Source organism: Bos mutus, chromosome 4 (genome assembly GCF_027580195.1).
Source record: "Bos mutus isolate GX-2022 chromosome 4, NWIPB_WYAK_1.1, whole genome shotgun sequence".
Classification (NCBI taxonomy): Eukaryota; Metazoa; Chordata; class Mammalia; order Artiodactyla; family Bovidae; genus Bos; species Bos mutus.
In genome coordinates, this window is record NC_091620.1 from 12,006,280 (window position 1) to 12,033,558 (window position 27,279).

The 27,279-nt window shown below is 46.3% G+C and overlaps 2 protein-coding genes and 1 long non-coding RNA gene across 5 annotated transcripts; 2 read left to right on the top strand and 1 right to left on the bottom strand.

Annotated features, from left to right (window-relative positions):
- The first annotated feature begins 2,066 nt into the window (after nt 1-2,066).
- GSTK1 (glutathione S-transferase kappa 1) lies at nt 2,067-11,626 on the top strand. 3 transcript variants are annotated; one of them, XM_070369055.1, is made up of 8 exons: nt 2,067-2,424; nt 2,924-3,005; nt 3,206-3,334; nt 3,659-3,759; nt 3,934-3,969; nt 6,343-6,459; nt 6,774-6,867; nt 6,969-7,134. In XM_070369055.1, the coding sequence occupies exons 1-8, from the start codon at nt 2,353-2,355 to the stop codon at nt 7,010-7,012; spliced, it is 675 nt and encodes a 224-aa protein (XP_070225156.1). In that variant the 5' UTR covers nt 2,067-2,352; the 3' UTR covers nt 7,013-7,134. The 3 variants fall into 3 exon arrangements, with proteins under 3 accessions (XP_070225156.1, XP_070225157.1, XP_005886778.1); XM_070369056.1 differs by lacking the exon at nt 6,969-7,134 and adding an exon at nt 9,128-11,626 and having other exon boundaries at nt 2,068-2,424; XM_005886716.3 differs by lacking the exon at nt 6,969-7,134 and adding an exon at nt 7,145-9,113 and having other exon boundaries at nt 2,070-2,424.
- Nucleotides 11,627-21,007: 9,381 nt separating this feature from the next.
- On the bottom strand, nt 21,008-25,189 carry LOC138987591 (uncharacterized). The gene is made up of 3 exons (XR_011463938.1): nt 25,056-25,189; nt 22,811-22,921; nt 21,008-21,943 (listed from the first exon to the last, which is right to left on the bottom strand). It is a non-coding gene; the product is annotated as an uncharacterized lncRNA (long non-coding RNA).
- TMEM139 (transmembrane protein 139) lies at nt 25,141-26,642 on the top strand. The gene is made up of 2 exons (XM_005886719.3): nt 25,141-25,373; nt 25,587-26,642. Exons 1-2 carry the CDS (start codon nt 25,141-25,143, stop codon nt 25,978-25,980), a joined length of 627 nt encoding a protein of 208 aa, XP_005886781.1. The 3' UTR covers nt 25,981-26,642.
- Nucleotides 26,643-27,279: the final 637 nt, after the last annotated feature.

Here is a 27,279-nt window from a genome sequence, read left to right on the forward strand (position 1 = left end):
TTTTATCGGGGTTTTTTGTCAGTATCAATGAACATATCTGTGTGTATGGTATATTCACAGACCTAGAGATTATTTAAACCCTTCAAAAAAAGATAAATTATTTGCTTGTTTTACACCTAGTTTTTCCCTTTTTAATATATAGTATATCTTCCAATATTAACATGCAAAGAATTTCCAAATTCTTTTATAGTTGAAAATATTATAAATATCGGTTTAATGAATTAGCCCCATATGGATGAACATTTAGGTAGTTTTCCAATCTTTGTTACTATAAACAATGCTGTAATAAATAACCTCACAGCTCATTACATTGCATGTAAGTAAACATGTTTATAGTATAAATTCTTAAAAAGGGAATTACTAGGTCAAAGGGTGTGTGCATGTTTAAAACAGAAAGGTACTGCTAAACTGACTTACACTCCCACCACTTACATAAGACAATGGTTTTCCACAGATCCCTGCCAACACCCTGAGTCATAAACCTTTTTGATCACTGCCAACTTGATAGATGAAAACATAGCATAGTGTAATTTTAACTTGCAATTTTCATGTAGACATGCAGGTTTGTGTTTGAGAGCCATCTATTTGTCCATTTCTGTGAAAGCTCTGTTCATATGATTTGCCTGCTTTCCCATGAACTTCTTTTACTTTGTTGATTTTTTTCAACTCTTTATACACTAGGATAACTAGCTTTTTGACTGCAAAACGAACCCAAATATTTTTCCCAGTCATTTTTTTGACTGGCTGGATTTTGCCAGATTTTTTTTTAATTTTATGTAATTGTATTAAGTGTTTTGTTTTTACCAGAGACGAGGATGAGACAGGCTGGGACCTGGAATCGTTTACTGAAGTGCTGCAATGCTTGCACTTAGACACACCTCTCCTGGAGCAAAAAATACAAAGAAACTATATGGGACTAAACATAACTGCATGTATGCACAGGTCAAATTCTGGACAAAAGATACAAAGAGACCAAAAAAACCCAACTGCCACTTCTAAAGGGCCTGGAGCAAAAGCTGGAGTTTGGAACCAAGAGCTGAGTCTGAGCATGCCCCCTGCACACAACACCACCTAAAGGGTGGACAAACCACCTATGCTACCCCTCCGCCCTGATCCCTGGATACATCCCTCAGTTCAGTTCAGTCGGTCAGTTGTGTCCGACTCTTTGCGACGCCATGAATCGCAGCATGCCAGGCCTCCCTGTCCATCACCAACTCCTGGAGTTCACTCAGACTCACGTCCATCGAGTCACTGATGCCATCCAGCCTTCTCATCCCCTTCTCCTGCCCCCAATCCCTCCCAGCATCAGAGTCTTTTCCAATGAGTCAACTCTTCGCATGAGGTGGCCAACGTACTGGAGTTTCAGCTTCAGCATCATTCCTTCCAAAGAAATCCCAGGGCTGATCTTCAGAATGGACTGGTTGGATCTCCTTGCAGTCCAAGGGACTCTCAAGAGTCTTCTCCAACACCACAGTTCAAAAGCATCAATTCTTCGGCGCTCAGCTTTCTTCACATCCCTACTTCACCCCATATAAGGAGCCAGCTTGGTGTGTGTGTGTTGTGGGGCGGGGGGGGGGGCACACTTGGGAAGTGAGCAAGGGAACCCATGTTTTGTTCTGGAACACCCCCTCCCCCCACCCCGCCAGCAGGAGACCCAATAACGCCTTCCCTGAATTTTTTATCAGGCCTCCGATTCATTTCTATTGCATAAGAAGCACCAGTGGTCAAGAACCGCCTGCCACTGCAGGAGACCAAAGAGGCGGCTCCATCCCTGGGCGGGGAAGATCCCCTGGAGTAGGAAATGGCAACCCACTCCAGTATTCCTGCCTGCGAAATCCCGCGGACATTGAAGCCTGATAGGCTAACAGTCCATGGGGTCACAAAGAATAGCACGCTCCCACGCAGAAGTTCGAAGGAGGCCAAGAACTCCGGTCAGTAACAAGCCTTCTCTGGTTCAGAGAAGTCAACAGGCTTGCCAGAGCTGCACAGCTAAGAGTAGAGGCAAGCATTTCAAACCTCGCCCCTTTGCCCCACACTCCTCCCCAGGGCAGGGTAGCCACGCCCCCCATCCCCCGGAGCAGAGCGGGTGAACACACCTGCGAGCTCCCCAGGGGACCCCCCCTCACCCTCGCCCCCCGCGGGTGCCCTCAGGGAACCCACGCACACACCAACGGCCCACCGGACTCTGTCCCGGGGGCGGGTTCCCCCGGGAGGAGGCGCCGCCCGGGTGGGTCGCGGGCGGTCCTCCCCGGAGGCCGAGAGCGGGGGCGGGGCCGCTGCGCGCTGCAGGAAGGACGCTGGCGCCGCCGGCTTCCGGGGGCTGAGTTCGCTTCGCGATCGCGCGTCTGCAGCATGGGGCCCGTTCCCCGAACGCTCGAGCTGTTCTACGATGTCCTGTCCCCCTACTCGTGGCTGGCCTTCGAGGTGACGCCGGGGAAGCAGCTTCGCCCGGGGCTTGGGGAGACAGAAGCAGAGGGAGGGGTCAGGAAAGAGCGCGGGGACCTCGGTCTCGTGAATTTCCTGGCAGTGCCCTACGCGGTTTCGGGCAAGCAGGTAGAGAGCCAGGACTGAAGGTCACTTTGTTGATGAACGGGGTATGATCGCTGGCTCCAGGTGGAACCTTTATGTCTTAAGGCTGGGGTTTCCCATACTGGCTTGGAAGATGAGCAGCTCCAAAGAATCCAGAATATAAGCCCTCCGATGTCAGTTTTGGGGGATGGGGTGCAGAACAGATAAAAACTGTCCACAGGAGCAGAGATCCTGGAATCGATAACTAGGAATTGAGAGAGTTTTGCCCTTTCAAACCAGATTTAGGGTGTCCTCCTAACCCTTTCTCCGAGCCTATAGCCTGGCTGATCAGTGCCATGAAACACCCTTCTCTCCCTCAGCCCTCTTCACTCTCCGTCTCCGCCCCTCCCTACAGGTCCTGTGCCGATATAAGAATATCTGGAACATCAGCCTGCAGCTGCAGCCGACGTTAATTGGAGGGATCTTAAGAGAGAGCGGTAGGAAGGCAGTGGCGTTTTTGTCGGGGATTTGAGGGAAGGCTCATTTCAAACGTCCAGGGGAGCGGCCCTTCCACTGGGTCTCCTTATTGGCGGCAGCAGCTAGTAATACGCCTGCTGCCTGAAACCCAGGTAGGTGCATCCGCGGTCTGGGACCCTCAAGTGATCTCTCATCAGTAAGCCCAACTTTCCCCTTGCAGGAAACCAGCCGCCAGCTATGCTTCCCCACAAAGCCGTATACTTGAGAAGTGACCTTAGGCTCCTGAGCCAGCATCACCAGGTTCCCATCCACTTCCCCAAGGATTTCTTCTCTGTGATCCTTAAGAAAGGTGAAGAGAGTGGGATATGGATGGAGCATAAGGTTTCAGCAGTGGATTTGGAGATTGCAGGGCCAGAAAGGAGGGGTTCCGTTGATTTTGTTAAGTGAAGGAAACTTTGGGAAAGCTCAGCATCAGAGCTGATCATGCAGAAGGTTGTAGAGACAGAAGGGGAGGGAGAGCAGGATGGATCAGTGATCAGAAATGCAAATGGAAGGCTGAGGGCGATGGAGCACTGGCGGGTGGGGGGCTGGGGGAGATGAGAAGGAGGAAAAACCTGGTCTTCATGGGAAACAAGCTAGAGGAGGCCCCCCTCTGAGTGCCTCTGCCCCACAGGAAGTTTGACAGCCATGCGCTTCCTCACTGCGGTGAAGATGGAGCACCCGGAGCTGCTGGAGAAAGTGTCCAGAGAACTGTGGATGCGTGTCTGGTCACGGGTGAGGGTTGGGCTCTGGGCACCAACTTTCAGGGAGACCCAGGATGACTTGGTGACCCTCCCCTAGGCCTAGAGTCCCAGGTCCTGCCCTCCTCCTTGTTCACTGACCTGGTTCACTGGCCTCCATCTCACCCCTCACCATGCCAACCTCTCGTACTGACTGTCCTCTTCCCAGGATGAAGACATCACGGAGCCCCCGAGCATCCTGGCTGTGAGTGTTCCCACTCCTCTCCTGGGGAATCTGAGGACAGTTGACCTCTGGGGGCAGAGAGGACATTGTTTATTATTGGGTGGAAAAGGTCATAGTTACCAGGGGAGAAAGGATGTTTGAGAGGCCAAATTACTAAACGGTTGGAACTAAGATTGTCGAAAGAATGTATCATGGGTGAAAAAGGAAACATGTATTTGATGAAAGAAGTCAGTAGGAGAGAGGTGGTACATGTGGGTACCTGCAGATGGGGAGCCTTGAAGTAGTGGCAAGTCTTGGCCCTAAAAACTGCAACACAAACCTCACTGTCACATCTAAGAGACATAAAAAACAGGCTTTGAAAAGACAAAGAGAGATAACTGACTCAAGCCAGAAATATTCAGAAAGTCCGAGTGAGAAAAGTGGAAATAGCTCCAAATGTCAAAACGTGTGCCAGCCATATTTAGATACAAAAAAGTTTTTCTGCAGGATTAAATCAGAAAATTCAACACCACATTTTTTCCCCTTAAGTTTTTTCCCCCCTTAAGCCACAAGGGTTTCCCTTGTGGCTCAGCTGGTAAAGAAACCGCCTGCAATGCAGGAGACCTGGGTTCAATTCCTGGGTTGGGAAGATCTCCTGGAGAAGGGAAAGGCTACCCACTCCAGTATTCTGGCCGAGAGAATTCCATAGACTAGTCCATGGAGTCACAAAGTGTCGGACCCGGACACGACGGAGTGACTTTCGCTTTCACTTTAAGTTTACAAAAGATAGCTGAGGCATATTCAAATGTAGTATATAAAATGACAAGTCACAAAAAAAGTTAAATGTGTAAAGCATGGCCAGTATATCCTCCTCAGTTTTCATTCCTGCAAAGTCTATGCATTGGCTTGCTTTTTCACTTAATATTTAATCATCATTTCCCATGTCATTTAAAACTGTTGGAGAGAATAATTGTTAGGTTCCACATAGCATTCCATTCAGTGGGTGTACTTGTTTACTGAACCAGTTCCCTGTTGTTAAGCACTTGGCCAAAATACACTTCTCTGATGTAACTGGGTCAAAGCCAAGAAGTCATGCCTGACTCCGTATTTCCCACTCCAGGTCAAGGGGGTCAGGTTGCAACACTTGTCAACCCCAGATGTGTATTAAAATCACTTGCAGCACCTGGACACTACCACCCAGAAATTCCATGTAATTTGTTTTCGAGGATGACATCCAAACTGAGATTTTCAAAAAAGCTCCCCCAGGATATTCTATTATGTGCAGCCAAAGTTGAGAATCACTGATCCCAGCAAACCCCAAAGTGAAACCTTTAACATTCTCTTGAAGCCAGACACTGGTGGCTGCAGCCATGTGCCCTGTCCAGAGTCCTCAGGAAATTCTATGCGAATTAGAGCCCAGCCCTTGGATTCAGGAATTCTGACAAGTAGGAAGGCATGAACCCCCAGCTTAATGTCAAGGGACTTGGATTCTAGCATTGGCTCTGCTACTAACAAGCTCTTCAACACTGACCAAAATACGTACCGTTTCCGGACTGGAGGCTCCTTGCCTGTTTTGTTTTGGCTTTTTTAAATGTTTATTTATTTGGCTGCAGCAGGTCTTAGTTGTGACACGTGAACTCTTAGTTGCAGCATATGGGTTCTGGTTCCCTGACCAGAGATTGAACCCAGGCCCTCTGCACTGGGAGCACAGAGTCTTCAACCACTGGACCACCAGGGAGTCTTTCCTGACCTGTTAATGAAGTGGTTTGGAAGCTGGCCTCTCAAGATGCCCTCTGGCGCTCAGTTCAGTTCAGTTCAGTCACTCAGTTGTGTCCAACTCTTTGCGACCCCATGAATCGCAGCACGCCAGGCCTCCCTGTCCATCACCAACTCCCAGAGTTCACTCAGACTCATGTCCATCGAGTCAGTGATGCCATCCAGCCATCTCATCCTCTGTCGTCCCCTTCTCCTCCCACCCCCAATCCCTCCCAGCATCAGAGTCTTTTCCACTGAGTCAACTCTTCGCATGAGGTGGCCAAAGTACTGAAGTTTCAGCTTTAGCATCATTCCTTCCAAAGAACACCCAGGGCTGATCTTTAGAATGGACTGGTTGGATCTCCTTGCACTCCAAGGGACTCTCAAGAGTCTTCTCCAACACCACAGTTCAAAAGCATCAATTCCTCTGGCGTTAAATTTCTACATTTATGCCTCTTTGCCACCCGCTCTTTCTACCAATCTCATGATTTTGAAGGCAAAAAACATAGCCCCTCTTGGCAAAGATAGACCTCCACTCGTGGGTAGGTAAAAGTGCTGTGGATGATGTGGGGGCAGAAAATAAAATGACCACAGTTTTCTCCTGAGATTCCCACCTGCACTAACGCAGACACACTTGTTTTCCCCTCCACATCCCTTCAGGCTGCAGAGAAGGCTGGCATGTCCATGGAACAAGCCCAGGAACTTCTAGAAAGGGTCTCAACACCACAAGTGAAGAACCAGCTCAAGGAGACCACTGAGGCAGCCTGCAAATATGGGGTGAGCAATTCTGTCCCCACCCCTGTGCTGAGACAGAGAATCTTGACCAGGTCCCCAAGCTCCTGAGCAAAAGTTACTCCCCAACTGTGAGTCCTCCGAAATCTCCAAGATCACCCTCACCCTCTTCCTTCCTTTCCCTGGGCCCAAAGAAAGGAGGGAGAGTGCTGATAGTGAGAGAGGAGACAGAAAACTCTCCTTAGAACCCTGCAACCTCTCATCGAATACCTCTCAGACCAGTACTAACTTGCAGCCTTCAACCGCAGCCCTGAAACCACCACCTGCTCCATCGCCCTCCTGCCCTGTTACTTCTCCAGGCTTTTGGGCTGCCCGTCACTGTGGCCCACCTGCAAGATGAAACCCACATGCTCTTTGGCTCCGACCGGCTGGAGTTGCTGGCACACCTGCTGGGTAAGTTACACGTTCCTACTGACCTGCCCTTGAGCCCACCCCTGCATTATATCAGTTGCCCAGAAGGATGGATTCAAGAATAAAAAAAAAAAATGTTCTAGGCACTTCCGATAATGGAACCTCATACAGAGGTAGGTGTGCTTGAGGTGGAGTGGGGAGGGGCCACCTTCTTCTGCAGGAGAGAAGGAAGCCTTCCAGACCCAGCACCCAGGAGCTCTTCCTGGAGAGAATCCCTGAGGGCTTGTGGACCCTCTGACTCGTGATCTTTTCTATTCAGGAGAAAAGTGGATGGGCCCTGTGCCTCCAGCTGTAAACGCCAAACTTTAAGCCCAAAGCCCAGAGGAAGCAAGACGATTGGTATTAAAAAGCAGACCATCTGCTTAGCTCTCCTCCACTGTGGGGCCCTGGGATTCTGGTTTCCTATCTGATAGAGGTTCTTGTCTGGCTCTGGGGTGTGCTGGGGGCGGGGGGCGGCGGGCAGGATAATACACCATCTGCCGTTAGTGTCACCAAGTGCCTCTGAGAATCTCCAACTCTGCTTTCCACAGAATAAACCTAATGCCATTAGGCGCCATATTTCTCGGTCTGTGTCCTCTCTGGTGTTTATCTGTTCTTGTTCCTACAGTCACATCCTGGTCACTCTAGGTGTTTGAGAAGAACAGTTCTTTGTGTGCCCGCAGCCCTCTGCCTCACTTTGGGGCAGCTTATGTGAAGGGAGCAGGAAATAGTCCCTCTTTCTCTTCTACAGAAGCTTCTTAAGTCTGTCAGAGACAGAAAGCTAAGCCAGATGGATTCTGCAACTAACCGGTTGGGCACTGTCTTCTGACCAGCCATGGTGCCTGAGACACAGGCTGGGGCCAGAAGCCCAGGGGAAGTGGAGGCTGGAGAGAACCCCAGCATGGCTGAGCTTGCATCCAGATGTTTAAATGGGGTCCGGCTACTCTGACCAGCAGGGGCTGGGAGAGGCCGTGCCGGGAGACTGGCCAGAGCTGCCAGGGCCTGAAGAAGTTGCTCATCCCCTCGGGGTGCCTTCCCCTCGCCCACAAACCAGATCCCAAGGAAAGGCCAGGCCTCTCTCCCTGGCCCACTATGACCCCTGTTCCCTCCCCAACAAACCTATAGTTTTCCCACTCCCCCCAGTTAATCACTGAGAGCCCCTACTCTTTCTATGCACACTGTGAGATCATCAGAATGCCTTGTGTTTCAGTAGGGTCTGGACTTCTTTGAGAAGACTCTCTTCAGATGCTGAAACCACACTTGGATGCCTGTGTGGTGACTTCGATGGCTCAGAGGGCTTTCGGAGTTTAGATGCCTCTTCCCTTTGCTGTCTTCTCATCTCGTATTTCTGGTTTCCTCATCTCGTATCCCATGTTCCCCTCTTTTCTCCCATCACTTTCAGTCTTCCTCCTCTCTCCGTTTTTTCCATTATTCCAGCACACTCCAGGACTTCATCTCATCCTGACCATGCATACCTGTAATGTAATGTCACAAGTATATCCCCAAATAAGCACTCTGGTTGTCCAAAGGAGACCTGTGACAATGTGCAACTAATGCAAAATAAAAATATGAGAGCCATAAGGGCAAATTAAAACAAAAAAGAGGGGCTTCCCTGGAAGTCCAGTGGTTAAGACTCTGAACTTCCAATGCAGGAGGCGCAGGTTCAGTCCCTGGTTGGGGAACTAAAATGCAACATGCCAAATGGCGTGGCCAAAGAGTAAAACTTAAAATTTTTTTTAAATGGAACTTTCCATATATTGAAGTTGAATATAATCAACTATATTGAAGTTCTCATACATGTTGAGGGTGAGTAGAGACAAAGCTTTGTGAATAAAGATGCTTGTCTCACCATTGCTTGTGGTATCAAATAAATGTCCACCAGGAGGATTTTTGAACAAATTATGGTACATCCAGGATGTAATGTTTCATAGCCATCAAAAATTATATTTGTGAAGAATTTTAGCAACTTACCAGAACTTTGGAAATTCTTAGTTTATAATATTGATTGGAGAAAATGATGAAACTGCATAGTATGTCAATTATGTCTTGCATAAAGATATATTACAGAGGACATTAATCTGGAATAAGTCTGAACTATTAGTCTGCAATAAAATATATAAAAATGTTTCCATTTTATTTGTATACATTTTTAGAAGATTTATTTATTTATTTTTGCCTGAGCTGGGCCTTCGTTGATGCAATAGGAGGCCACTCTTTGTAGGGATGTGCAGGATTCTCATTGCCATGGCTTCTCTTATTGCAGAGTATGGGCTCTAGATGCGTGGGATTCAGCAGCTGGGGCTCACAGGCTCTAGAGCTCTGGCTAGCAGCTGTGGCACACAGGCTCAGTTGCTCCACAGCATTTGTGATCTTCCCCGGCCAGGGATTGAACTCGTGTCCCCTGCATCGGCAGGTAGACTCCTAACCACTAAACCACCAGGGATGGTGACAGCAGCCATGAAATTAAGACCCTTACTCCTTGGAAGGAAAGTTATGACCAACCTAGACAGCATATTAAAAAGCAGAGACATCACTTTGCCAACAAAGGTCCGTCTAGTCAAGGCTATGGTTTTTCCAGTAGTCCTGTATGGATGTGAGAGTTGGACTATAAAGAAAGCTGAGCACTGAAGAATTGATGCTTTTGAACTGTGGTGTTGGAGAAGACTCTTGGGAGTCCCTTGGACCGCAAGGAGATCCAACCAGTCCATCCTAAAGGAGCTCAATCCTGAGTATTCATTGGAAGGACTGATGCTGAAGCTGAAACTCCAATACTTTGGCCACCTGATGCGAAGGACTAACTCATTTGAAAAGACCCTGATGCTGGGGAAGATTGAAGGCAGAGAAGGGGATGACAGAGGATGAGATGGTTGGATGGCATCACCAACTCAATGGACATGAGTTTGAGTAAGCTCTGGGAATTGGTGATGGACAGGGAGGCCTGGCATGCTGCAGTCCATGGGGTTGCCAAGAGTCAGACAGGACTGAGCGACTGAACTGAACTGAAACCATCAGGGAAGCCCCCTCATTTGTAGTTTTTTAAAAGATTGTTTATTCCAGTAAAAAAAAAAAAACTTCAAGAATTTATAGATTCACATTTGTATACAATTGTGTACCCTTCTCATTGTTTTCTAAATTTGTATCAGTTGTTTAATGCTGAATGCTCAGTCGAGTCCGACTGTGACCCCATGGACTGTAGCCCATCAGGCTCCTCTGTCCATGGGATTATGTCCATTGACTACTCTGGTAAAAATACTGGAGTGGATTGCCATATCCTCCTCCAGGGGATCTTCCTGACCCAGGGATCAAACCCACATCTCTCGTAGCTTCTGTATTGCAAGCAGATTCTTTCCCACTGAGCCACCTGGGAAGCATCAATTGCTTAACTTAATCCTAAATCTTATCTCAGTGTTATGTAGGATAATCTCTTACTTTAGAGGCAGATTTTGCAGACCTGGCCACTCCTCCTTCAAAGGGTCTAGAATCCTATTTTTCTAATCCAATAGCTGAATTTAATCTTCTCTGAAGGAATGAGACAATTTCTAGACTAATCCTTTCACATGTGATCTAGATTACAATGTCTGAATTTATAGCAAATAGAATAAAAATTGATTGTATTAGTGAAGGTTGTCAGCGAATAAAAACAGGATCAATAGGATATTGAACTTGGACTCTCAGGCCTTTGAACTTAGACTGGAACTGACCCCACCACCTTTCCTGGGCCTCCAGTTTGCGGATGGCAGACTACGGGATTTCTCAGCTCCCATAATCATGTGAGCCAGCATTGATCGAACTAATCTCTTCTGGAAACACTCTCACAGGCACACCCAGAAATTATGTTTTATCAGCTCTCTGGCATCTGTTGTTGTTCAGTCGCTAAATTGTGTCTGAATCTTTGCCACCCAGTGGACTACAGCACGCCAGGCTTCCCTGCCCTTCACTGTCACTCAGAGTTTCCTCAAAGTCATGTCCATTGAGTTGGCGATCTGTTCAGTTCAGTTCAGTCGCTCAGTCGTGTCCAACTCTGCGACCCCATGAATCGCAGCACACCACGCCTCCCCATCCATCACCAACTCCCAGAGTTCACCCAAACTCATGTGCATTGAGTCGATGATGCCATCCAGCCATCTCATCCTCTGTCGTCCCCTTCTCCTGCCCCCAATCCCTCCCAGCATCAGGGTCTTTTCCAATGAGTCAACTCACGGCAATCTGTTACCACGGTTAACAAGTGAAATAACTGTCACAGGGAGAGAAGGAAAAGCCTCCAAATGCACCTATTTTTCCCTATAAAGGAGCACTTCTAAGTGAAGTACTTTCATACCTAGTTACTTCCTTTCCACATCTTCTGAGCAACGGCTGACATACAAAATTTGCAATTAGGTCAGTGCTCAGAGTTAAATACTGAACCATTTCCTTGTGTTGTAATTCAAATTCCAAGCTTACTAAATAGTGGTATGCTTCCAGAATGCAATGTTTTTAGGTAAAGTTCTTAAAAGGGATACTTTGTTTATAGAACCAAAATACAAGTGGTAATTAAAAACAACAAAGCATGGCATGCATGTGGTAAAACAAAAACACTCAGAAAACTATTGACTGTGAAAAGTGAAGTCATCCCTATCCTACTTTCCACTTTTCTGTATATGCTTCCAGAAATGCCTATGTCTGGGAGGGGAGTTGGGGGAGAATGGATACAGGTACATGTATGGCAGAGTCCCTTCCCTGTTCAGCTGATGCTATCACAATATTGTTTGTTAATCAGCTATACTCCAATACAAAATAAAAAGTTTTTGTAAAAAATGCCCATGTCTTTTAAGCCAAATGTCAGGCATAATACAGAGATTCCATATACCCTTCATCCAGTTTCCCCAATGGCAACATCTGGCATATCCAGTACAATAATACAACCAGAACACTAGCATTGTTAGCGTCCATCAACCTCATTCAGATTCCACCAGTTTTGCATGCACTCATTTCTGTGTCTGTGTTTAGTTCCATATAATTTTATCACCTGTAGGCACGTGTGCTGGAGAAGAACATGGCAACCCTCTCCAGTATTCTTGCCTGGAGAATCCTATGGACAGAGCAGCCTGGTGGGCTACAGTCCATGGGGTCGCAGAGTCATATACGACTGAAGCGACTTAGCACGCACGCAGATGTATGTGACCACAGCCACAGTCTAGTCTAGATACTGAATGCTTCCAAATTTAAGGATCCCTCAATGCGCTTTTCATAGCTACAGCTACCTCTCTCTTTTTCTCCCCACTTCCCTAACCCCTGGCAACCACTAATCTCATATAGTTCTTATTTTACAACAGCTGTATGAATGGAATCAGAATGGCTTGTTTTCACTTAGCCTAACTCCCTGAGATCCACCCATGGCATTTTATGTATCTGTAGTTTGTAGTTTGTTCTTTTTACTGCCAAGTCATCATGTTCCTTGGTATGGATGTGCCAGTTTGTTTAACCCATTGAAGGACATTTTGGTTGTTTGTAGTTTGGGGCTGAAAATCAGTTTATGGACCAAATTCCACTGTGTGTGTGTGTGTGTGTGTAAGCTTCCTACACCAACCGGCAATTTTCAGATGCCAGCAAGGTGTCCAAGAATTCAACTCAATTCTAACACTACCCAGAAATAGCATCACATTCCATATGTAAGACCACCCTCCACTTCAGACACTAGCTGCAAGTCCAGGTTGTCACTGGTTCTTCTGACAGACTGGTTATATAACCCATGACCCCCTCTTTGGGTTTGATTAATTTGCTAGAACAGCTCACAGAACTCAATAAAACCTGTTTACTTACTAGATTGCCAATTTTTTATAAAAGTATATTAGAGGATATGATTCAAAAACCAGATGAAGAGATACATAGGACAAAGTCCTGAACAAGCTTTTGTCCTCATAGAGCTTGGGAACCAGCCCAGAGGCAGGTGGAAGCCTCCCAGCTTCCCGATGTAGAATGAAGTGCAAGTCCCTCAGTTGTGTCCAACTCTTTGCAACCCCATGAACTATAAAGTCCATGGAATTCTCCAGGCCAGAATACTGGAGGGGGTAGCCTTTCCTTTCTCCAGGGGATCTTCCCAACCCAGGGATCAAACCTAGGTCTCCCACATTGCAGGCAGATTCTTTACCAGCTGAGCCATAAGGGAAGCCCAAGAAAACTGGAAGGGGGTAGCCTATCCATTCTCCAGTAGATCTTCCTGACCCAGGAATCAAACCAGGGTCTCTTGCATTGGAGGCAGATTCTTTACCAACTGAGCTATCAAGGAAGCCCAATGTAGAAGCTCTCGGAAAATGGGGTTTTTATGGAGACTTCATTACATAGTCATGATCGACCAAATCTCTGTTGGTCAGGCACTCAATCATGTCCGACTTTTTGTCATCCCATGAACTGCAGCACACCAGGCTTCCCAGTCCTTCACCAGCTCCTGGAGATTCCTCAAACTCATGTCCATTGAGTCGGTGATGCCATCCAACCATCTCATCCTCTGGTGTCCCCTTCTCATCCTGCCCTCAGTCTTTCCCAGCATCAAGGTCTTTTCCAATGAGTCAGATCTTCTCATCAGGTGGCCAAAGTATTTGAGCTTTAGCTTCAGCATCAGTCCTTCCAATGAATATTCAGGGTTGATTTCCTTTAGGATTCACTGGTTTGATCTCCTTACTGTCCAAGGGACTCTCAAGAGTCTTCTATACTACCGCAATTCGAAAGCATCAATTCTTCGATGTTCAGACTGCTATATGGCCCAACTCTCACATCCGTATATGACAACTGGAAAAATCATAGCTTTGACTATATGGACCTTTGTCAGCAAAGTAATATCTCTGTTTTTTAATATGCTGTCTAAGCAGAGACATTACTTTGTCTAAGCATTGAGAATGATAAAGGTGTCTTTTTGTGAATGAAGTGACTTTTATAAGCACCTAAAGGTGGTGGGTCTGGTTGCCAGAAGAACCAACCGAGTGATCAGTGAGTTGTAATTCTCAGTTCTACCCCCTGATTTCTGGGGAGGAGAGAGGAGCCTGAGGTTGAAAACCCCCACCTTCAGGTGCTTCTAAAAGTCACTTCATTCACAAAAGACATGTTTATCACTAGCAATGATTACACAGTTTCAAGGCTTTTGGAAGCTGTGACCCAGGGACTATGGACGAAAGCCACATATATATGAGAAACATATTTTGGTCATTTGAATGTCCATATATATATATATATGTACTGGGCTCAGTCCTATCTGACATTTTGAGACCCCAGAGACTGTAGCCTCCCAAGCTCCTCTGTCCATGGAATTTTCCAGGCAAGAATAATGGAGTGGGTCAGCATTTCCTCCTCCAGGGAATCTTCACAACCCAGGGATCAAACCCACATTTCCTGTGTCTCCTGCACTGGTAGGCAGATTCTTTACCACTGAGACACCTGGGAAGCCCTATATATATATTATCAATCACAATATCACAGGGGTTACTACAAGTAAAGTTGCTATGAATATGTACATACAGGTTTTTATGTGCACGTTTTCATTTCTCCAGGGTAAATGCCCAGGAGTACAATCGCTGAGTGATGTGATACGTGAATGTTTAGTTCTGGAAAGAAACTGCTATATTTTTCCAGAGTGGCCTTACCATTTTACCTTCACACCAGCAATTCATGAGCAGTACAGTTTCTCCACATCTTCACCGGCATTTGGTGTTACTACAATTTCTTATTTTACCTTTTCTGATTGGTGTGTAGTGGTAAGTCATTGTGATTCTAACTTGCATTTCTCTAAGAACTAATAGGGGCTTCCCTAGTAACTCAGATGGTAAAGAATCTGCCTGCAATGCAGGAGACCCAGGTTCTAAACCTGGGTCAGGAAGATTCCCCTAGGGGAGCGAATGGCACCCACTCCAGTGTTCTTGCCTGGAAAATCCCATGGACAGAGGATCCTGGTGGGCTTTGGTCCACCGGGTAGCAAAGAGTTGGACACAACTGAGCGATTAACACACACACACACACACACACACACACACAAGGGCTAATAATGTGAAGTATCTTTTTGCTTGCAGGGTTGACCAGGAAGGGGAATGATGGAACTTTCTGGGTGTTAATAATGTTTCTTATTTTGATTGGAGGTGGGTTATACCAATATAAGTTTTAGCCAGACTTGTGGAATGGTCCACTTAAAATCTGTGCAATTCATTGCATGCAAATTTTACTTTAAAAAAATGGTTAACTGTAAAGTAATATTTGACTCTAGGTACTTTTATGCATGCTGAAGTAGCTAGGTGGAAATGTGCTGATGGCTCTGCAGCCTACTTTGAAATGAATAAAAAAATAAGATATATCAGGACTTCTCTGGTGGCACAGTGGATAACAATCCACCTGCCAATACAGGGGACATGAGTTCAATCCTCGATTTGGGAAGATCCCACATGCCTCAGAGCAACGAAGCCCTTGTGCCACAACTACTGAGCCTGCGCTCTAGAGCCTGGGAATCGCAACTGCTGAGCCCGAGAACTGAAATTACTGAAGCCCATGTGCCCTAGAACACAAGAGAGGCCTACAAGAGAGGCCACCGTGATGAGAAGCCCATATACCACAACAAAGAGGAGCCCTGTTTGCTGCAACTGGAGAAAGCACGTGAGCAGCAACAAAGATCCAGTGCAACCAAAGATAACAAATAAATGTTTTAAGTGTTACATTTCCTGGGTAATAACTTTAGAGATTACTTTAGATATTACTTTAGATAACTTTAGAGATTAGCAGAGGGTGATGTACAATCTAAGTTACAAACAGATGCTCCACAGTGAAAGAAATCCAGGCCCTGCGACAGGATGGTGGCCTTGAGGTGGGTCCCTGGGTCAAAGCCAGGCTGGAGGAGCAGGATGGGAAAGGAGTGATAAGCTTGGGCTTATTTTCACCTTTACAAATTAGAAACTGAAGCCCCGAAAGGTAAAGTACTTACCCAAGATCACACAGTAAATGGCAGAACTGAGATCTGGAAGCTGGTTTGGCTATCTCCAAAAAACACATGATCAACTACAATGTGTCCCACTCCAATATACTTGCCTTGCAGGATCCCATGGACAGAGGAGCCTAGTGGGCTACGGCCCACAGGGTTGCAAAGAACTGGACACGACTGAGGCGACTTAGCAGCAGCAGCTGTCCCTGTTTTCTCATGTGTGGAGACATATCACATGGGACACTGTTGCCACTACCTGTAGACACTTCTAATCAACACAGTGCTTTCTTGTGTCACTCGGCAACCACCACACTCAGTTTCTCAAATGCCAGTATCACTTTTTGTGGCTCGGTCTGAACACGCGACAGCACTGAATCCCACTGTTCGCTCAGTTCATTGCCAGCGAGTTTGGTACTACGTGACAATTAGCTGGTAAGCATAATATTTATCCTGACATACTTGAGGCTTCTTTGAAAGCATTTCCGCCCCCCCAAATATCAACGTTTCTGATTTACTTCCTGTTATATCATTTAACCAGGGCTTCCGTGGTGGCTCAGTAGTAAAGAATCCACCTGACAATGCAGGAGGCTCAGGATTCATGGGTTTGATTCCTGATCTGGGGGGAATCCCACATGCCGCAGAGCAACTAAGCCCACGTGCCAAAACTGTTGAGCCTGTGCTCTAAAGCCCAGGAGCCGAAACTACCAAGCCCACCTGCCACCACTACTGAAGCCCGTGTGCCCTACAGCCTGTGCTCCGCAATGAGACGAGCCCCTGCTCGCCGCAGCTAGAGAAAAGTCCTCACAGCAACGAAGACCCAGCTCAGCCGTAAATAAATAAATACAATTATTTTTTTAAAAAAGGATTCTGAGTTTGATTCTAACTAAAGAAATCATGGACTTTCTCTGAGCTGGTTTCCTCCTCTGTAACATGAAAATGATAATCAGATCTACTCCACAATTGTTACTAAGGATCAAATGACATTGCAATTTGTTTCCACAATATTTGTGGTTTCTACCATCAACACCTTTTAAGAAGTCACCTGCACATGAGGCTTCTAACAGCTCTTCAGTTAAAGTGTTACTTTTTATAATCGGGCTTAATTAGCTCATAAAAGATGAGCATCCCGATAGTGCCTACAATCTTAACTTTCAAATCTTGCTTTACAGCTCGATAACCTTATTTATCTCCTGATATTCTCTTTTGCTGCCTTTGGTATCTGAAAAATCAGTCTTTTCCCAAGACATCAAACAATGGGGAAAACAGCCTCTACCTACTCCTCCAGGGAGGACCAGGGTAATGACCTTAGAAAGTCATAGGAGTTTTGTTAAATTATCATTATCAAGCAGCCAGAAAAAAAAAGTGTTTAGAGTTGGATGACATAGCAGTTAAGAGCCAGGGTTCTGGACTGGGATGGCGGGTTCAAATCTTGCTCCCACCTCACCTACAAAATGATATACTGATAGCAACTCCCCCTTATTCCATTATATTTTAAATTACCTAATTTTGTATGTACAAAAGACAGCATATGTGCAAAAGTACAGAGAGCAGTAGGTACAAAGCACTCCACATGGGTTGGCCATAAGCACCAAGCAGACCCAGGTTCAGAAATACAAGACCACAGAAACCTGGGGACGCAGAAGCACACAGCGGCAGACACCCATGACCCTTCCCAGGAGTCTGTGCATTTTCTCCCCTTCTCCCTTTTCCCCTGATCGCCCACTTCCTGCACCCACACCCTCCAAAACAAGGCCACAAAGTGGGCCAACCAAGAAGGGTGCTCCAACCTCCAGCAAGGTGGTTTGCGGAAAGTAGGCAAGTAGAAAGTGGAAAGACAACTGAATTAAGTGATAAACTCAGCTGATAAACTAAGTTGATAAAGAAAAAAGGAAAGTAAAACCTCTGGAAAGGAGTTTGGCTTCATGCGTTCAGGGCAATAAAAACTTTCACCTGGCTCGTCTCAATAATGTTGTTCCTTTAATTCAACTGGAGGAAATAATCCAAAAAGAAATAAAAACTATACCTAAGAAGATAGCATTATTTTTTTAAACAGCTTTATAGACATATAAGTCACCTTTTTAAAGCGTATAATTTAGTGGGTTTTTTTTAATATATATATTCACAGAGTTGTACAAGCGTCACTACTACCTAATTTGAAGACATTTTAATTAACTCCCCAAAATAAATCCTCCCTCTCTCCAGACCCTAGCAACCATTAATCTACTTTTTTTTGTCTCTTAAAGCATTATTTTTGATGGCCAAAAGAAAAATTGAATAAAATATACTTGATGTTATTGAATAATATAAAGGTATGTTAAATTATGATATATCCATTCAGTAAAATATTATATAGCTATTAGAAATCATTACAATAAAGATTATATCAAAAGGCAAACTCTCTTTTACAACATTTAAAAAAAATTTTTTTTAAAGATAACAAAATGGTGAACATTCTCTGATCTCAACTAGAGTATATTCTGGTTTGTGTGTGAACAGATTGGTAGAAATGTGCATAAATTTAAGTGACCATGTTAGGATACTTAGATTGTGGATACTTTTTCTTCAGTCTTTAAATATTCTCTGACATTTTATATTTTTTAACAAATGGAATTTTTAGAAAATCTATTTAAAACAATTGGAATTGATAACATACTGTAGGGTACAGCCGGACAGCAGGCCAGCCCCATGAACTGGATCCAGTTCTTACCTAACAAATCTTGCTAGCATACGTCCTCACTAGCAACTAAGAGCCCTAGGCCACAGAAGTCCCACCTCACCGGGACTGTCTGACCTTTCACACTGCAGATATTCAGGCCTTCACCCTTTGGCCCTTATGCCTGTCAGCCAACCCTTCCTGTACCCTCCAATCCAGAACTCAGTCCTTAACTCAGTCCTCTTACTTATCACACATCCCAATGACTCGGCCAATTTCTTGCTATTAACATATTTTCTGTGGATCCAAGTCCTTCTGATCCCAACCACTGTACATTCTCCTTAGGAGCTGAACAGTAAGAAAATCAGCAGAAACAAAATAGTCATCTCTCAGCAAACTCTGGGAGATGGTGAAGGACAGGGAGGCCTGGAGTGCTGCAGTCCATGAAGCTGCAAAGAGTCAGACCCAACTTAGTGACTGGACAACAACAGCAACAACAGTATTGGTAGGGGATTGGTTAATCACCCCCAGATGCTATGACTGTGGAAAAGCCTTCATTTCAAACGTATCTCGGGACCTTCCTGGAAACTCAGTGGTAAAGAATCTGGCTGCCAATGCAGGAGACACAGGTTTGATCCCTGATCTGGGAAGATCCTACATGCCACAGAGCAACTAAGCCCTTGAGCCACAACTACTGAGCCTTTGCTCTAGAGCCCGGGAGCCACACATACTGAAACTCCCTAGGGCCCATGGTCTGCAACAAGAGAAGTCCATGAACTGCAACTAAAGAGTAGTTGCTCAGCACAACTAGAGAAAAGCCCATGCGGCAGCAAAGACTCGGCACAGCCAAAAGTAATAAATAAATAAAATCTTTAAAAGATTTAAAAAAAAAAAAAAGAAAGCTTACATCTCATTAGATATCATAGAGTACACACTGGTGTGAAACCCTATAAACACTGAGTCGAAGGATGCTCAAGTCTCTTATATAAAATGATATAGTAATGTGCATATAACTTGGTAATCCTCCTATATACTTTAAATCATCTCTATATTACTTATAATACCCAATAAATGCTATATAAATAGTTGCCAGTACTCAACAAATTCAAGTTTCGCTTGTTGGAACCTTCTACATTTCTTTTCTGAATACTTTCTACTTTAGTTGGGATGGATCTGAGTGAACACAGAACCTAAGGACACAGAGAGCCAATTTTAACAAGCAGGTCTCTTCCCACCCTATATTCCCACTTCCTAGAGAGACAGCTCATTTAGACTACCACAGCCTTCCTGTTATATCGTCTCTTCTCTTTCAACCAGGAACAGAGAACCAACACTGACACCCCACCACTACACACACATACACACACAACCCCAGACACACTCACTCTTTATCCATAATCTCATTCTTGTTCTCCTTTTCTCCCCGCCTCCCGCCCACACACTCCACACATCCTCTGCTGTGGTAGCCCTGGCCGTGCCCCGGGACTGCTACTCCTCTGGTTGGTCCACAATCAATACTCTGAAGGCTCAGAGTCCAACCTTGCCTCCAGAGCAAAGTAGTCCTCCAGCCACTCTGCGCCTCCCAGTATCTGCCCCACCCAGACTTACCACCAGATCCCAAACAGAAAAGAATGGATCCCAGATCTCCAGGCTGTGGCAAGGCCAGCTAGATCGGTAGCCTTCTAACAAGAATGTTCAACTGTGCTCAGTGAGCACCTACCGTGTGTCAGGAACTGTGTTAGATTCAGAGATTCAGAGATGGTTGAAACTGATCACTCACCTTGAGACACTCGCGGTGGAAGTGTTGCCCAACACTGGTTCATTTGCCTGACCCACAGTGAGGCCAGACAAACTGCAACGTGGGAAACTGGGACAGAGAAAGGTTTATTACAAGGGCCATGCAAAGAGAGTGGGCGGCCCATAGTCAAAAGACCCAATGGTCTTTTGATGGTTTGGGGAAAGAGTTTTTAAAGGCAAAATAAGCGGTGAATTTTGTAGGGTGTGTGACTTCCTTCTAATTGGTTGGTGGTGAGGTAACAGGGCGGTGCTCCAGGAATTTTGTTGTCGTTGATCAGTACACAAGTCTGTACTGTACATGTTTCAGACTCTCTGAGACCCCATGGACTGTAGCATTCCAGGCTCCTCTGTCCACGAGATTTTCCAGGCAAGAATACTAGAGTGGGTTGCCACTTCCTTCTCCAGGATATCTTCTCCTTTCAGGGATCGAACCCGTGTCTCCTGCATTGATACGCAGATTCTTTACCACTGAGCCACCAGAAAAACCCTAGAGCTATTTACCAATCTTTTAGCTATTTCTGTTCTGCAAACCTACAATTACAATTGTCTAATCTTTTGATTTCATTTTTGTTGTTCAGTCCCTAAGTCATGTTCGACTCTTTGCAACCCCATGGACTTTAAGGTTGCTGCTGCGAGCCATGTGCTATGCTGGGATTTGTGACCTCCAGAGGAGAGGATTTGTCCAGGGCCAAAGACCAGGCTTGACCACGGGAGCTTTTTGTGTAACAGAATTTTATTAAAGTATAAGAGGGATAGAGAAAATTTCTAACATAGACATCAGAAGGGAGCAGAAAGAATGCCCCCTTGCTAGTTTTTAGCAAGGTGTTTTCTGTCTGTTAGCAAGCTCTTAATCAGATAAGAGAGATACTTCAAGGCTGCAGGAGTTTCACCAGTCCTGTCTCCTACAATATGCATTTTTGAGATAGAATGGCACAAGGTGTGTCATCCTGGCCATAAAACAATTGACATGAATACTGGTTTGTTGAGTCATTATCAGCCCACGGTTTGAGAAAAGAAAACAAGGTTAGTCTTCAGTTCAGTTCAGCTGCTCAGTCGTGTCCAACTCTTGGCGACCCCATGACTGCAGCACGCCACGCTTCCCTGTCCATCACAAACTCTTGAAGTTCACTCAAACTCATGTTTTTCGAGTCAGTGATGTCATCCAACCATCTCATCCTCTGTCGTCCCCGTCTCCTCCCGCCTTCAACCTTTCCCAGCATCAGGGTCTTTTCAAATGAGTCAGTTCTTCGCTTGAGGTGGCCAAAGTACTGGAGTTTCAGCTTTAGCATCATTCCTTCCAAAGAACAGCCAGAGCTGATCTCCTTTAGAATGGACTGGTTGGATCTCCTTGCAGTCCAAGGGACTCTCCAGAGTCTTCTCCAACACCACAGTTCAAAAGCATCAATTCTTCGGCGCTCAGCTGTCTTCACAGTCCAACTCTCACATCCATACATGACCACTGGAAAAACCATAGCCTTGACTATACGGACCTTTGTTGGCAAAGTAATGTCTCTGCTTTTGAATATGCTATCTAGGTTGGTCATAACTTTTCTTCCAAGGAGTAAGCATCTTTTAATTTCGTGGCTGCAATCACCACCTGCAGTGATTTTGGAGCCCAAAAAAATAAAGTCTGACACTGTTTCCCGTTTCCCCATCTATTTCCCACGAAGTGAAGGTTAGTCTTAGGCGGAACCATTCTGAAGAAAAGTAGATTCCAAAGCAAATACATAATTTCATTACCATAGCTTAAGAAAAACATTTCCATAAGAAAAACACATTGGTTAGCTCAAGGCAGAACCAGTTGTTAGCAACACAATTAAAAGAAGCCTCTTCTAATTTTGTGTAGAGAAGGAAAAAAAACGTCTGCCACTTTCAGTTTATTTCCTCCTGCTGCTTGGGGATGTCTGGCCTTTCTATCTGTTACCCTCTCAGACTGCAGCAAGCCAGGGTCTTCTGCACTATCTCCCTGAGTTTCCTTAAATTCATGTCCACTGAGTCAGTGATGCTCATCTAACTGTCTCATCCTCTTCAGCCCCCTTCACCTTTTGTCTTCAATCTTTGTTGTTGTTCAGTCGCTCAGTAGTGTCGAACTCTTTGCGACCCCATGGACTGCAGCACGCCAGGCTTCCCTATCCTTCACTGTCTCCCAGAGCTTGCTCAAACTCATGTTCATTGAGTCAGTGATGCCACCCAACCACCTCATCCTCTGCGATCCCCTTTTCCTCCTGCCCTCAATCTTTCCCAGCATCAGGGTCTTTTCCAATGAGTTGACTCTTCGCATTAGGTGGCCAAACTTGTGCTTGGTCTAAAGTAACCATCCTCCACCTAGGTGGGGGCCTTAGTTTCAATAAAAAGTCTCAGATATATTGTTACTACATCCCTTGAGGAGGAACCAGGACTCTGCTTAATCATGGAACTATTGTTTCTTGACTGCTCTTCCTTTGTTTCTATATTCCTTTACTTCCCTAATTAGAAACTCTTTGAAACTGCCCTTTGAAACTTAGGGAAGGTAGTCTGCCATTGTCTCGGTAAGCCAGCTTTCCAAATAAAGTCATATTCCTTACCTCAACATCTTGTCTTCCGGATTCATTGGTCTGTTGTGCAATGCACAGAGTGAGCTTGGACTTGGTAACAAAGTAGGGGCTTCCTCAACAGCTCAGGGGTAAAGAATCTGCCTGCAATGAAGGACACACCAGTCAGCTCCTGGGTTGGGAAAATCCCTGGGGGAGGAAGTGGCAATCCACTCTAGTATTCTTGCCTGGAGAATACCCATGGACGGAGGAACTTGGGGGGCTACAGTCCATGGGGCCGCAGAGTCAGACACGACTGAGCATGCACATACTTACACAGCACATAAAGTACTATCCCATCATCTTTAATAAAATTTATAGTATTAAAATTTAAAACAAAAAACAAGTTAACTGAGCAAAGCAGCATACATATGAACACATCTTACAGGTCTGCAGAAAACAAGAAATTTATAGAAATGATACTTTGGTAGGGGAAGCAGGACACATCAGTGTGCAAAGCACTATGTGATACACAGAGATTAAATAAACCATGGTCTCTGCTCTGCTTGTTGCCAAAATCTTGGCTCTCTGTGCACCAATGCCAAACATAAATACGGAGACAGTTATGGAGAAGAAAGAAAGAATGGCTGGCCACAAAGCAACAGTGGGGTCTCAGGAAATGTGCCCCACTCAGGGGTAAGTAGGGAGAGGTTATATAGTTGGGCAAGGGTGTGTGATAAGGGTCTAGGCAGTAAGTCTTGCATTCTTTCTTCTGCAAAGTTTCAAAAGGGTGAGGTTGTATTCAGGGTCTTAGGTGGTTGGGGCTCCTAACCTTGAGCCTCTCTGGTCCCTTTAATATTGCCTCAGGTGGTTTCCTGACTGTTCCTTCCTCGATTAGCAACTGTTCTGCTCTTTGGAACTCAGAGAAAGTCATGGAGGCTGGAGTTTTGACTCTAAGAAATAAGGGACAAAAAGACCTCTGTGCCCAGGAGCCCCGCAGGGCCCAGCTTAACATCTTGCTCCCAGGCACAAAACATTATTAGCTAAATATAATGCAAACTGCTGGGAATACCAAGTGCCTTGAGAAGAAGGGAGAAAGAAAGATGAATTTAACTCTGATCCAAAGTACAAAGATCACTGGGGGTGAGGTTGGGGAGTACTCTCTCTAGGGCTCTGTGGGGGTTGGGGATAGAGTAACTAAGAGTCAGAAAAATTCCAGGTGGGGCAAAAGTAGGAGTTCAGCCTTGAGCAGAAAGGAAGGAGGAAGCCTTCGCAGGAATGTAGGGATCTGGGCACAAAAGTGGGTGGAACCAGTGGGCTCCGCCCTGTCTCCTCCTCCCTCCTCCTCCCCCTGTCCCAACCTACTTACGGCCAAGTGCGCTGAGACAGGTGTGGAGGTCCTAGCGCAGGTAAGAGGGTGGGAGGGTCGTGCCTTTGGGGCTGGGGTGTAAGGAGGGCGTCTGGCTCCTTTCTAGAACCTGTGACTCCTTCCTGTGCAGAGTTCAGGGGACTCCTGACAGGCTGCCTGGGGGTTGCTGCTGTGTTGCAGAGCAAAGAAAAGGCTTCTTCTCACCAGCCTCGGAGCCCCTTCGGTAATAACTTCAGGCAGGACACTTGAAGTCTGAGTTTACCGAGTTAGGGCCCATAGAGGGTGGTGGACCCTGACAGACGTGGGACAGGGAGAGGTCAAGAATTAGCGGGCCGAAGTCCCTTGCTCAAGACCCTGGTCTGTAAGACTCTCAGGCAGTTGTGTCCTGTGTCTGTGTACACTTTTCTCCCTCCGACTGGAACATGGGCTGACTGGAGGAAATGGGAAGATGTGTGTGGGGGGGGTGTCAAATAAGCTAAGGCTGAGGTCAGACGGAGGGCTTGGGACTGGGGAGGTGGGGAGCGGGGGAGATTTAGAGCCAGCAAAAGTAAGGGGTGTGGCCTGCCCATCACCTGGATTCCTGAGATGCCGGAGCATGGAGAGGCCCCAGGCAGGGCCTGTCCACTACTGGGACCTGGAAGGCATAGAAATGTGGAGCTGGAAGAGAGGTCACAGGGAGGAAAGAAAAAGGAAGGAACTAGAGGTCATGGCACAGCAAATACACTTACACAGGGGCTGGGAGTCAGAACTCCTGGGCTGGATTCCTGGCTGTTCCACATATATTGATAACCCAGGATCATACTCCTAGGTGATCCTAGAGAAAACTCCAGAGCTGGGGGTGGGGGGACCCTGCAGACCATTTCTTTGGGCCATTTATTTTGATTTGAGATGGAAAGAACAAAGCCAGACAGAGGTGTCTGATAGGCTTACTTTGAAATCTGACCCAGCCGTGATGCCAACTGCTAGTTTGGACACAACAGCTGTGTGTCTTTTTGCAGGAGCCTGGGGAGGGGCCATGGTGCCAGGCCAGCTGTGGGGGAAACTGGAGAAGCCGCTTCTCTTCCTGTGCTGCACCTCCTTCCTCCTGGGGCTGGCTTTGCTGGGGATACGGCCGGACATCACCCCTGTGGCTTATTTCTTTCTCAGCTTGGGTGGCTTCTTTTTGTTGGGCTGCCTCCTGGCCTGTTTTTTGGAATGGGGGTCTCGATCAGTGCAGACCGAGAGCCCAGAGGCCTCCAGCAATGCACGGTGAGTTGAGGGGTGGGCAGGACTGCAAGAGTACACGTGGACCCATTCTTCCTTTGTACTTCTGGCCTCCAGGCATACAGATTCTGCTTTCCCTGGTCACTGGTAGCAGGGAGTGGAGGGGTCTTTTGCTGGTAGAAGACAGAAAAGGGGAAAAAGGCTCCTTTTAGGAAGCCACTAATTTCCTTATTTCCTCCCCCACCCCACCCCACTCAGGGACAATGAAGCCTTTGAGGTGCCAACCTATGTCGAAGCCACAGTGATGGACCCGCAGCCCCACCCCCAAGAGCTGGACCAACCACCCTCTTACAGCAGCATTGTAATCCCCTCAGGACTTGAGGAGGGACAGCCTAACCATCCAGAGGAGCCCAGGAGAGCCAGACTGGACAGGCGAGTGGGCTCAGAGGGGTCTGTGACCTCAGGAAGTCTTAGAAGACCTCCAGTCAGCCTTCGGCTTCGGTGGTCACGGGCTGCGTCCACTGTTCCTGATTTGCAGACCTTGTGGACGCCCCCCAGATTGGAACCTCTGACTCCACCCCCTGCCTATGAAGTCAGCTGTGATCACTCTGATGATGATGTTTTCTATGGAAACAACTGGACACCCCCCTAAAGGACTTTCCAAGGATATATTATCTTTCGGCACCAGACCCACTCATTCGTTGGACCATCGCTTCCCAGTGCCTGTCATGTGTCAGGAACTGTGTCCCCACCTGGACATCACAAATGCAAACTTTGACCTAGAGTGGAGTCGGGCTGTGGTGAGCCCTGCCCGGTTTTGAGGTGGCCCATCCCAAAGATGCAGGCGGTAAAATTTGAGTCTTGAGGCAATATTTAGCAACCTACCCTATATCCAGAGTTAGACTGAGAGCGACATGAGGAGGTGATCCAGAGAATCTAGGGAAAAAAGAAAAGAAACAATATCTGAGTAACATTCTGATGCTCTGACATTCCAGGTGCTTTGGCTCTATTAGATCACAAAAATGAGGTGTTATTGCCCTCATTTGTGAAATGAGGACCCTAATGGTCAGAAGAAAAAATATTGGTAATTTGCACAGGAGCACTCTGCTAGTAAATGACACAAAGTCTTGAACTTTGCTCTTCAGATTTCATTGCCTCTTTTTTCTTTCTCTTTTTTGAGTTGTTTTATTTGAGACAAAATGAGGCGTATAGCCCCGGAGATAGCATTTCAAATAGTTCTGAGAAACTGCTCCAAAGAGGTAGGGGGAAAAGGTCAGTATATCTATGATTAAAAAAAAAAAAGTTTGAAGATAATTGCTTAACAATGTTGTGTTGGTTTCTGCCATACAACGTGAATTAGTTCTGCTGCTGCTGCGTCACTTCAGTCGTGTCCGACTCTGTGTGACCCCAGAGACGGCAGCCCACCAGGCTCCCCCGTCCCTGGGATTCTCCAGGCAAGAACACTGGAGTGGGCTGCCATTCAAGCATAGATATATCCCTTCTGTCTTGAGCCTCCATCCCACCCCTCTAGGTTGTCACAGAGCACCACATAGCAACTTCCCACTAGCTGTTTACTTTACACAAGATAATGTATGTATTTCAGTGCTACTTTCTCAGTTCATCCCATCCTCTCCCTCCCCTGCTGTGCTGCTCACAAATTCATTCTCTACATCTGTCTCTGTTCCTGCCCTACAAATACGTTCATTAGTACCATTTTTCTAGATTATGTGTATATACGTACATTAGTATGGGCTTCCCAGGTGGCACTAGTGATAAAGAACCTGCCTGCCAATGAAGGAAGACACAAGAGATGCAGGCTCAATCTCTGGGTCGGGAAGATTCCCCTGGAGGAAGGCATAGCAAGCCACTGCGGTATTCTTGCCTGGAGAATCCCATGGATGGGATCCTGGCAGGCTACAGTCCACAGAGTTGCAGAGTCAGACACAACTGA

Coding starts and splice junctions, on each gene's coding strand:
- GSTK1 (XM_005886716.3), top strand. CDS start 2,353: ATGGGGCCCGTTCCCCGAACGCTCGAGCTGTTCTACGATGTCCTGTCC. Junction 2,425..2,923: donor ACTCGTGGCTGGCCTTCGAG/GTGACGCCGGGG, acceptor CCCTCCCTACAG/GTCCTGTGCCGATATAAGAA. Junction 3,006..3,205: donor AGGGATCTTAAGAGAGAGCG/GTAGGAAGGCAG, acceptor TTCCCCTTGCAG/GAAACCAGCCGCCAGCTATG.
- TMEM139 (XM_005886719.3), top strand. CDS start 25,141: ATGGTGCCAGGCCAGCTGTGGGGGAAACTGGAGAAGCCGCTTCTCTTC. Junction 25,374..25,586: donor GAGGCCTCCAGCAATGCACG/GTGAGTTGAGGG, acceptor CACCCCACTCAG/GGACAATGAAGCCTTTGAGG.